At 36.4% G+C, this 12,323-nt stretch overlaps 1 protein-coding gene across 2 annotated transcripts in view; it reads right to left on the bottom strand.

Annotated features, from left to right (window-relative positions):
* Positions 1-1,135: 1,135 nt before the first annotated feature.
* KIF5B (kinesin family member 5B) overlaps positions 1,136-12,323 on the bottom strand; it is a 43,826-nt gene continuing 32,638 nt past the window's right edge. For both annotated transcript variants that reach the window (XM_082385345.1, XM_082385346.1), the window contains exons 17-26: positions 11,931-12,048; positions 11,314-11,379; positions 11,112-11,217; positions 10,249-10,350; positions 9,189-9,249; positions 9,007-9,078; positions 8,754-8,858; positions 7,657-7,873; positions 6,999-7,112; positions 1,136-3,596 (exon numbers count right to left, since the gene is read on the bottom strand). In XM_082385345.1, coding sequence (XP_082241471.1) covers positions 3,580-3,596; positions 6,999-7,112; positions 7,657-7,873; positions 8,754-8,858; positions 9,007-9,078; positions 9,189-9,249; positions 10,249-10,350; positions 11,112-11,217; positions 11,314-11,379; positions 11,931-12,048 — 978 coding nt within the window. In that variant the 3' untranslated portion in view covers positions 1,136-3,579. The remainder of the gene's footprint in view (positions 3,597-6,998; positions 7,113-7,656; positions 7,874-8,753; positions 8,859-9,006; positions 9,079-9,188; positions 9,250-10,248; positions 10,351-11,111; positions 11,218-11,313; positions 11,380-11,930; positions 12,049-12,323) is intronic.

Raw genomic sequence — 12,323 nt, 5'->3', positions numbered from 1 at the left:
CAGGAAGTTTGAGGGAACACAGTTCAACCCCTAACAGCGACGAAGGGTAGCTCTGGCAACGAGGGAATACACTGCTAACTGGCACGCTCCTTGTTTTCAGCGCGTCCCCCCACCCTCAACTGCTGCCAGCGTCTGCATCTGGAGACGCTCTATTTCAGCCTTTCTGGGGAAGAAACAGGCTCACGCTGGGATGTCAGAGAGGCAGTGGCAAGCCGTGCGGCGCTGAAGAAGGGACCTGCGGGTCAGACGGAAAGGTCTAGACAGACTTCCGACTAGTCTGATTTCAGCCTACTTCCACTCCCACTTCCAGAGGTGCCGAGGTCATCTTCATGACCATTTAGGGGTGCCCGGGGGGGACACCGAGGCGCTCCCTGGCGTTCCCCGCTGCTGGCTGCGTCAGGTGTCTGCTGAGGTTTGCTCTCCTGCTTGTGGTCTCCTCTGTTGCTCTTTGTGGCTTGATGCCTTATAAATTAGTAAATAAACCTTTTATTTCAGAATAATTTTATCTTACAGAAAAGTAGCCAAGTTATTACAGAGTCCCCCTCATACTCTTCCTCCTAACGTACCATCTCACATCAGCACTGCACCTTTGTCAAAACTAAGAAATTAACTGGCACATTACTGCTAACAGATTTCACCAGTTTTCCCCGATGTCCTTCTACCGTTCCAGGGTCCAACCCAGGACACCGCCCTGCGTCACTGCGTCCGGCTGTCAAGTCTCCCAAGTCTCCTCAGACTTATCTTCCTGGTTTTCCACGACCTTTACACTTTAGAAGAGTACTGGTCAGGCATTTGGTAGAATGTCCCTCTATTTGGTTAGTCTGATGTTTTTCTCATGATCAGACTGGGGTTAACAGTTTTGGGGGAAGAATAACACGGCGAAGTGTCCTCATCACGTATCAGGCTACACTAACGTAAAATAACATAAGTGAGACTGATGGTTCATCTCTAGCTCTTAATTCTTCAGCCTACATATTTAATACTTGATGTCCAAAGCATATGCAATACATTAGGAGACAAAATACACGTGAATATAATGACATATTAGTCACTGTTCTGTCAAGAAAGAAGGCCACTTGGTCATGTAAAATCAACCTAATACGTCACTGAATTGAGTTTTAAGAAAGTCATCACATTTCAAAACATTTTTTCCTCTTTATTTAAACATAGAAGACATTTACAGCATGCAGGTTAACTAAAATTATATGGTGCCTTCCCAAATCAATTATCTTTGAATGTATCTTCAAGCACTGAAACGAAACCAACACATTCCACAGGTGGACTCAGACTCTTTTCTATCACCTCCTGTCAAATTGAGAGTTATGCACAGTAGTTTTCTTAAATTAGGCAAATAATTTAATTGATCACCATGAATAAATATTACTTTTATTTCACTGAGTTTCTGTTCTGAACCATTTATCAATACCATTCAGAAGAACATTAATATAGTCAGTCAAAACAAAGACACTGCAAATTGAAATAAGTGTCAATGTTCCAGATGATCAGAAATTTTCATTTATAAGAGTAAATGCTGTGTTTAATGACCTACCATAGCAAAAGCAGTTCAGTGAAAACAAATTTAGGAAATTCTCTGTACATTTTGTGAAAGTTTGAAATTATAAATAGAAAAGAACCATTAAGATATTTTAAAAACCCTAGCATTGTATACTCTGAACCACATGCTAGTTACAATTCATTGTTTGTTACACAGCACCAATACCATGATGTATCTTATAAGAATGACACTACCATATTCAGACAAAAGAGAGAAAAAAAATTCTGCTTCATTTAACAATATTGCCCAAAAAAGCAAGCTTTCGTTTGAAAACAAAGTACAAATGTCTATGTGAATGCAGCCAAACATTTCTCCATTTAGAAAACTATCATCACAAATAGGCGGTAGCATTTTTTTTTTAGTGAACTGCACTGCTTCAATCTTGCTGCTCTACAAGGTTTCATCTCAATTTTTGGAGTGTTTCTTTTGATCATTCCTAAAAACAATACAATCATTTTTAAGGTTGCAGATCATAACAGCAAGGATTTTTGACTGTTAAAAAAATAAATTTATCTTTTAAATCAAAACTATTATAAAAGTGGAAATTGCAACAGTTAAGGAAATAGAAAAATATGCCAATTATGATCTGAGTCTTCTGACTACGGCTCCAAATTTAATACAAACATCTGTATATAAAACTTTTTCGAAAAGTTAATTCTGCCACCCAGATCCTAACACAGAACTTTCCAACTTTCTCTTCTGAGTAACCTTAAATCCCCATTCTCTGCAAATTTCTGCTACCACAGTTGCAGTTACCCACCCCCAAATGATGAAGCAAATATTGAAATCTCTTTCCCTGTTACTTTTATAGCTTCTAAAACAAACTGCTGACTTAGTTTAATCATCTGAGGAAGAAGAACAGGTACACCTAACAACAAAATTACCAGCTACCGCCAACAAAATAACTTATTTGAGGATTGTTAGTGACTTGCAAATAATTTACTACTTCTAGACTAAACAAGAAATAAATTATAGTGTATGACTTAGTGTACCAGGTAAAAAACCTCAGGGATTTCAGACCAAAATTTAACCTATGTATTTATAAATTTACCATATATTTGTCTTGTCCTTCCACATTTTTTCTCAATTTTCATAGGCTATAAATTTAGATCAACCAATACAGTACTAACAATATAAAATTATGTTTAATCCTATAGTATCTTAGTTCACTTCACTATATTAAGATGACAAATCATTATCCGTCCAATTCTTATATTAATTAGTGGGCTCACCAAAACAAAGCAGGGTGTTTTCATTCCGTTAATCTATGTGGATTAAAGCACTGGGAAGAACAGAAATAAATTCCTTTTCCAAACTCTCCTTCTTAAACAAAAGCAAAAGATTTGCTTTTGATATTGTAAAGTATTTCTATTCAAGATAATTCAACAACAGTCATTTCATGAGATAATTAAGTAGCCTTGCTCAGTCTCAAATATCTAGTTAGGCAGTTTTAAAGGTTACAGTGCTCAAAGAGTAGTTTTCAGAAGCAAACTTCAGAGATGATACAGATAATTTTTAACTCCAAAGTCATTTCAAGGGATTTTAAAGTACAGTACTGACCTGATATAATTTGTGGGCATGTAGTGTTATAAGTGGTAAAATTTAAGACATTTAATCTAAAGGTTCCATTTCCCCTAAAATATTGTTTTAATAAGAAAAGAAAAACAATAAGCAGTAGCAGCTAGGTAACTTAAACTGAGATTAAAAAATAAACACACAAAAAAACAAGTACAAAAAGCACAGTCCTGTATGACACAGTTAGGTTGGCACAGTGAAGACTAAATTTAAGACATGAAAGACAAACTGTGTAATAAATAGGGCCACAGTTGTAAACTGTCGTTTTTCCCTTCTAAGACACCAAAATTGCACTCTAGTTGTGTTGGGAAGCAGCAGAGTTTACGAGAAGAGAGGGCAGGAAACAGCTGTACAGGCCAGGTACAATTTATACACTAAAAATAGGTTATAATTCTAAAGTTCCCAAGGGATACAGGCTATAGTCATTGATATAATGTCCTCTTCATACTTCAATTACTTTTAACACCTGAAGATGGAAGAAAGCACAGAGAAAAATATTTTTATTTATACAAAACTTGTGTTTGAGATAATCATGAAAAGAATTAAATAAAATATACCAATGAGTTTAAAAACATTTAGCCAACAGCTTCGACCACTCTCCCCAAAACAGAAAAGATGGCAACATTAAATGATTGAATTTCTTTTCCTTTTATATGCCTCCGAAGCAGAGCCATTTAGGGACAGTACAATATTGAAAGGAGGTCACCCTGCATGTTTTTACTCCCCACAAGAGCTATGAGTGAGTGGATGTATAAGTTAGATTTTTTTTAAAAAGAAAAAGATGATTAATAAAATGGCAGCCAGTAGACAGTGGCAGTGACATTAAGCCAAGGACCACTAACTAATTAGCAATGTTACATACATGGTAGCTCTAAGAAACAAAAAGGGGTGGGGGAGGGAGAAGCAAGAGGTACATGTGGTGGGGAAAGTGACGGTGAAATGAACAATCCCAGGGACTTCCCTGGTGGTCCAGTGGTTAGGACTTGGCGCTTTCACTGCTGTGCCCTGGGTTCAATCCCTGGTCTGGGAACTAAGCAGCTGCAAGCCGAGCGGGTGTGGCCAATAAAATAAAATAAAATAAAATAAACAATCCCAGCAGCAGGTGTTACCTAGAGGCATCCTTGTGTTCAGCTGCCTATTTACCTCCGTGTTTATTAGAAAACCTCCACCTGTCCAAAGCATTACGCAGTTAGAAGAACCAGCCATGTAAAACTGGGTACTGAAAGTATCAGTATCATTCATACATTGCCATCTTTTCCCAAAATAAACCCAGTGTTTTGAAATGTTTTTCTTAATAATTAAATAATTTTAAAATCTCTACAAAGTATCTAATTTTTTCAACAAGTTATCACTTATGTAGACCATATACTCCTCAATCATGGCTTAAGATTGATCGATGCAAGACTTTAAAAAATAATAACCATTATCCTTTGGACCAGCAATGAAACAAACCTGTAGGTGGCTATACTTTTATAGTTACTTCAAGTCTTTGAAAACCTGGGTGAGCGAGCTTAGCCATCTCCCTCATGTGCTTAAGTGCTGTCATTACACTGCGATCAGCATTCTACTCTCAAGCTAAAACCCAGCTATATTTAACAAAGGCCACGGACTATCCTCTCTGCAAATGAGACAGGAGTTCAAAGTTCACATGTGAATTTTAACGTGAGGACAATATCCAAAACGGATAAACTTTTACCTGTATTTATAATTATCCTTTGAAAATTCTTTTGCCCACCTCCACTTCCAGAAAAGGCAGCTTGCATCTACTCAGCACCCGTGCTGTACTAGGTAATGACATCTTAACTTGCGTAATTCTCAAGAATGACTTTCATTTTATTAGTAAAGGGGCTCAACAAGTTATTAATCCAAAGGGGGAAAAACAGAGGCCATCTCTTAATTGGCAGGAAAACTCCTGTCATGTCTGCTGATGTGACACAATATTAAACACGTATCACCCACAGTGTAGTCTGTAAACATGTTTAAAAGAATCCAATAAATGCTTCTAATAAACAGGGAATAGAGGAACAAGGCAACTACATACAGAAACAACCGAACACATCCGAGAAGGCATATGCTCAAGGCAACTGGCCTCGTCTATTTAGTAAGTCAGTGTCATTAGAAAAGGGGGGGTGTTACTCTAGATTACAAGAGACTTAAGGGAAATAACCTCATGTAAACATCAGTCCTGGATTATTCCCTGGTGTAGACAAACCATCTGTAGAAGACTTAACCACAAATAATTAGAAAAATCTGAATATGGATTGGTATATTAAAAATATTTTGTCAAGTGTGATAATGTTATTGTGGTATGTAGAAAAATGTTTTACTTCAGAGATACATTAAATAGGTTATAAATCCGTAATTTACTTTTACACTTAAGAATTTTTTAAGAATTTTAAAAGGAGTCAAAACGAGACAAATTAACTGTTAAAAAGTAACTTGCTCAAACTCATAAAAGTAGAAAAATCAGGATGCAAACTTAGATGGGACTCCAATATCTGTACTCTTTTCACTGTATCAATCCTCTACCGTGTGGACAAAAAACTGTATTAAATTTATGGAAATGTGATTCCTCCAGAATACTGCATAATTTTCCACTCAAACTGAGAGCCAATGTTATGCAAAAATGACAAAGTAAAGAGCAGGATTAAAATAAACTGACTTTAGTACTGTTAGAAACAAACCCAGTCACTATCTCAAAGTTATCTACTGCTTTTAGTTTCCAAACCACCTACACACTTGGGATTTGCTGAAGAATTTAATCTGAATTCCTGTCATATGATAAAATATTAGGCAGCTATAATCAGTCATGCTGTATAAGAAAATGTTCAGAATATATTGGCAAGTTAAAAAAAGCTGGCTACAAAGTAGCATATATAGAATAGCGTAGTATGTTGGTAGTATGTTATATTAGAATGTTTATTAGACACTTTAAACTTTCTAATTTAAAAGTTGTAATATGTAAAGAAAGCTCCAGAAGCATATATACAATATATTGGGTGGTGTCTCTGGATGACATTTATCTTCTGATTATTATTTTTTTGATAATTCTTCATCCCCCTACAGGGAACAGATATTACTTGTATTTAGAAAGAAACAAACAAGAACTCATAAATCAGTTAGAAAAACCACTCACAACAGGTAAATGGGAAAGGACACAGAAATAATTCATAAAAAACATACGTATATAAATGGGCCAATAAATATACGAAAAAATCCAAATTCATTAATAAATCAATGAGACGCTTATTTTAGCCTATTAAATTAGAAACTTAACTATTAATACTCAGTACTGGCAAAGATGCAACAAAATGCACAGTGTCCTTGGCTAAATACAATTTGGTGCAGTCTTTCTGAAGAGCAGTGTGTTAGTATGTGTAAAGAGTCTTAAAAATGTTCATTTTCTCATAATTCCACTTATGGGAATCTTCTGGAAATAATCTGAAAGTGAGGAGGTATAAAAAGATGTTTCATGCTTCAAATTTCATACACAGAAATTTCAATTTTGGAAAATTTCAAGTATGGAAAAACTGACATAATTAAATGTCCAGTAAAATAGTTATAAACCATGGTATATTCATTAGACAATACCCAGAGCTTTTAAAAATGACCCAATATTACGTTAAGAACAATAGGAGCACAAATTTGAATATACATATAGTATGATCTGAACTATGAAAGAACTAGATGAAACCATGCTAAGTTACTTTTATAATCACATACATTAAAAAGAAATCATAACACTACTGTGAGAATCCAAAACACTGTTTAGCCACCAATGGCTGAACATCTCCACAGACAGCTGTGACTCTGAAGCCAGACAGAGAGCACAAACCCGAGGGCGCCACGTGAAGCCACGCCTGCTCACCTCCTCCGCCTCGCACGGCCGGCGGGCCGTTCTGCACAGACGCACCTCCCCCACGAACTGCACTGGGATGAGCCGGAGAAGCTGCTGGATGCTGCCCAGGACGAATAGGTTTAGCTGGGATGAGAAACAAACACTGACTTCAGAACAAATAACACACGAGCCCAAGGACTTGTTAAGTCTCTTTTCTTATTTACAACAAATTCCCAAATGTCTTGTTTTTCTTTGCCTTCTTGTTTCTCAGCGAATCCCTCTATCTCTCTTTTTCTTTTCAGTTACACCCTTTTCTCCAGGACCTATACAATCCTTAGCCTCTTAAAAACCTTATTCCTGCATCAATGCCTAGCAATTAAAGCGTGAAATACCGTGCATGACATTTTCTTGCAAGTCTCTTCATGCTTTCATAACATCGCTCTACACAGTTGCTCCTACACCTGACCAGTCCTGCTTGTCTAGTTCTGATTTATCTCCTTGTCCTGTTAATTAAGGTGGCTATTCCTCAATGCTCTGCATTCCCAACAATGCCACTCTTTGGTAAATTAGAAAATACAGACAAAAACCACCGTGACATCCCATAACAAATCAATCAGATTATGTTCTCAAGTAAATAAAAACATTCAAACCAAAGCAAGGTTTAAAGGTTTTATTGTGTCCTACTAACCAATTTGTGCAGAATGCCCTCTTCTGGCCATATTCTTTGACCTGACTGCTTCCTTTATACGATCTACTTCCTGCTGATAGCGTTTGCGATCGCGAGATGCATTTTCTTTGGCCTCTTTCAGCGCTGACTCCAAAGCTTTCACTCTCTCAGCTGTAGCTCTGAGTCGCTTTTCCAGCTTAGGAAGCTCACAGCGAAGATCTGCGTTATCACGTACCAGCTAAAGGTATACAGGAAAAATAAGGATTCTGGCTTTAACGATGATTTGAAAAAACAGAAACATTTCATAATTTCTCTTGAAAGAAAAACTACATTTTATATTAAGGTTTTCCCACTTAGCTAATTTAAATAATTTAGACAGCAACAAAGAATACATATACCCATAAATATCATCCTCACACATGTTTCTCCCCAAAATATAATTTCACTCAATGCTGGGGGAATGGGGAGACTGTTCTTTCTCCCTATGACAATAATATGCTACAGCACAGTGTTAGGTCTCCTCATTAAGATACTGATCTGGTGGAAACAAATATCTTTTTAGATACAGCAAGACCCACAAGTACACATAAACTTGGCAAGTCCAAACATCAGGTTTCTAGTAACAAAGACATACAACAATAAAGTATGCCAAGAAACTTAAAAAGTAAGTAACTGAATCAAATATCAAGCCTTAATAAAAAATAAGCAAAAAACCCCACAGTAAGCATTATTTAAAAAAAAAATACAAACTGCCTCATTATTATAGTATTTCAGACTCCAGGGCATTAAATGTATAAACACCAAAAAAAAAAAAAAGGGGGGGGGTATTTTAACTCAAAGACTTGTCTACCAGAGATTTTAAAATGACCACGAATAAATTAAGAAAACTAACAGACCTGAAACCCTACAAAGAAAACAACACATGTTTTCATTGACCTCTTGCTAAAGGCTGTTAGGAATATTAACTCCCATAAAAACTGCTAGTTGTTTGTTTATACAATTGCGTGATAAAATAATGGAATGGCTCAGGGTATGAAAATCCTTAGGACTCTGAAGACTCAAATACTTGCCACTCTTCAGATTTTATTGCAGCGAACACAAAATATTCTCCTTGTTACCTGTTTGTGGACTTTGGTGAGTTGTTCAAGATTATTCTCAAGAAAGGAGATTTTTTGCTTCTGAGCGGCACTGCCTCCGGTGTCATCCGAATCAACCTCTGCGCTCTAGAGAAGATGGGCAAGTGTTATGAGACCAAATAAGGGCGACGCTTACCCCCCAACTCTTATGACAGTGTGAGGCTACTCCACTCAGAATGCAATTAGACACAGTAAGCACCACTATATAAACACCGACCCAGTATTATTTTATTACCTTTTTAACCCTGGTGGCCAAGTCCTGAACAAAGAGCTTCCGCAGGTTGTGTAACGTCTGAAGTTCCTTCGCCTTGAATTAAGAAAGCAGTATTTTTAGAAGTAGGTCTTCAAACTGAGTATAACCAGGGGAAGAACCCATTAAAGATTCCCCAATCCTATTTATATCCAAGTTTTTCTTACCACTGTCTCTTCCAAACCCTTCAGGTCTTGTCTCGCTTGTTCTCGTCTATCTTGCATAACCCTAAACAGTGGAAGAATATACAAATACACTTTCAACTCTGAGTCCATAAATTCTAGATTTATTTAGCAGAAATATTGAATCAAATGTTTTTATCTGACAGGATCAATGCTTACATTCAAATAAGTAAAAGATCATCATAGTTTTAAAAAACAGCTTACCAGTGTTGTGTCTTTCAAAGAAATTTCTATATGCCTTGTAATTTTCTAAATCTATGGTTTATTAGAAAAAAACTGTCCTAATATAGCAATGGAAGCGATGAAAGAAAATGTGGCAGAATTCAAGGAATAAGGAGTGGTTCTTTTTATATTTTAAGAATATGCATTATCATATAGCATACTGATCTTTATCCAAAATAATTCTGATTAACTGAAAATTAGAGATTATAAATTATTGCAGACTAAAACATTTTATGCATTTTAAGTTAACATTACTCTAAACAAAATTATGGCTGAGATTCAGTAGAATTATTAAAAAATCAACTCTGAGCTGGTCCTGTTGGTGTGCCCATCCTAACCAACTGTTCCTTTATAAATTGTCTCTGATAAATTCAAGGTATGTGAAAGTTATAATCATGAGTTTTCTACCTGCTCAGATTACAGAAAACTGTGTGTTGACTATACTTTTAGTCAGTAAATCAAAAACAATAAATGGCAAAAACCTCTGTTCAAAAGGCAAGGCTAAAACAATAATGTTCTTTTATTTATGCAAGATCAAATCTGACAAAAATTCAGTTTCTGTGGCAGATCCTGAAATCTTCTAAATTACCAAATGTCATGTTTTAGGTGATAACCAGTGAAATATTAAGACCTGGCTTTCACTAAAGTACAAGAAAGTATTGCAAGTTTTTAGGTATAAATCAAACCAACTCAGAGGGTTTAAGAAAAACATCCTTTAGCCTACACGAAGTGAAAACTTTATCCACTGGATATTTCTGAGAGTAATGCCAGTAACACTCTCGCTTAGCTTTTATTTTTATACTTGAATGAAGGGTCTACTCACGTAAGTTCCCGTAGCTTTCTGCTCTTGTCCTGCTCTGCGGCTTTCAGCTTCTCGTGCTCCGCTCTCAGGCGCCCCTGCTCCAATGCCATCTTCTGGTTCTGGCTGACAAAGTAAAAACCTCGCAGCGTCAACATCCCCATCTTCTGGAGGCTGCCATTAGAGCTTTCCAACTCTTCAATTCCATAGTCTCGCCATTCAAACGCGGCAGGCCTCCTCTGTTAGGATGTGCCCCCCAGCAGCAGAAAGAAAGAGGGCTGGGCTACGTTCAGCCACACAGTACTTTTTATACTTTGGTTTGAAACCGTAACTTGATTCTGTATCTTTCATCTCCCTGAATTCTTGTCCCTAAATCCATTAACAATAAGCCCCATGTCCCAAACTTTGCCATTGTTTTTTGTTACTCTCCTCTGGTTCCTACTCAAATCATGATTTGGTCACAGATCTCAAATTTCTATAAATTCTGTGCTATACGCATATGGTTCTGGAAGTAGGAAAATGTGTCCCAGAAAAATGGAGACGACAACTCCTATTAAAACACACACTTCTAAAACCCACAATTTCCAATAAAGTTTTTCTCAGTTAAGAATATTTTTTAAAAGTTAAGGAAATGATTCAGAGGAGACAGTGGTATCTATTTGTAATAGTGGCTGAAGTTGGGAATTCTTTACTTTTTACTGAATATTTACATCAAAAGACCTAAGAACATTTTTCAATAATTTCCTATGGAACTTAGAAGTTCCACTCATAAATGAAAAGATTCTTTATTTTCAAGTCAAAAACTGTTTCAAAGAAAAATGCAGGTTTCTAATAAGGATATATTGTCCACCAGTAGTTTCTGCTATCTCAGAGGAAAGCATACTTACTCTTGAAGATCAGTGATAAGTTTTTCTTTTGCCTCGACTTCATCTCTCAAACTACTAATTTGTTTTTGATGTGTTTCTCTGTGGCTTTGGATCTGCTGTTCAACAGCTTGCTAAAATCATTGGGGGGAAAGGATATTAAGTCAGATTACTCAAGATTAACAAGGATGAATTAAAACTGTGAGAATCCAATGCTACATCAAACTTGCCTTAACTTCATTTGCAGTCTGAACTTTATTCAAGTGCTCCTTTTCCATTTCATGCACTTTCTCTGTTTGGGTAGGGAGAGAAAACAGAAGAGAGGAAATGAGCCTTAGAGTTCTTGATATAAACCAAGGGGCAAATGGGTTTTATGAGGCTATGTTCCTTAACAGTACTTGACTTTAAATTATCCAAATGCCAAACGGTAAATCTTGCTCTCTACGCTCAAGACATACTGACTAGTAACCTTAGTTATAGTCTTTGTGTTGATATTATGGTTTCCTTTACTTTCTTTGCCGAATCCTGGAACAGATGGGTTAGCACATGGTAGGGAAATGAAACAGCTTTCCCCTGTGTCAGGACACACACACACACACACACACACACACACACACACCACTTTATAACTTTGTGGGAAATTCCTAGACTGGTCACTTGACTATTCAAACACGATTTCAAAAATATGTTTCAAAGCCACATTAAAATGTGTTATTTGTTTACTATTCCAAGTTATCTGTATTCCTACCAATCTCTATCAGTGTGAATGCTGACTACAATCATACTAAAGTCGGTAACAACTTACAATAGAGATGTAACTCATAAGTAACTGGAAGCGAGTACCTTGTGCTCGAAGCTGGACGAGTTCTTCACTGAGGGAATCCACAGACTCCTCCAGCTGTCTTTTCTTTTGCTCCACATTTTGAAGGTATTCAGTCAATGATCTGATTTTGGCTTCATGCTTTTGGGAAAAATATACTGATATGAAGTGGAATAAAATCTCTGACACATACTTTGTTGTTCAGAATATTTGAAAGTAAGCAAGTTTTATCGACATTATCTAAACATATAATACATTTACAGAATAAGATATTTAAACCTAAAATGTTCAGGGGCAAGATTTACAATGATAAAGAATTTAATCAATGAAATGGTCATGCGTACAAGTTTTTAACACTTACAAAATAAGGCACTAAAGGCTGACATATGAGATAATATTCTTACTGTTATCTCCAA

This window comes from Balaenoptera borealis, assembly GCF_965194805.1.
Source record: "Balaenoptera borealis genome assembly, chromosome: 3".
NCBI lineage: Eukaryota > Metazoa > Chordata > Mammalia > Artiodactyla > Balaenopteridae > Balaenoptera > Balaenoptera borealis.
The sequence above is the reverse complement of the archived record's forward strand: the minus strand, read 5'-3'. Positions and strand labels throughout refer to the sequence as shown.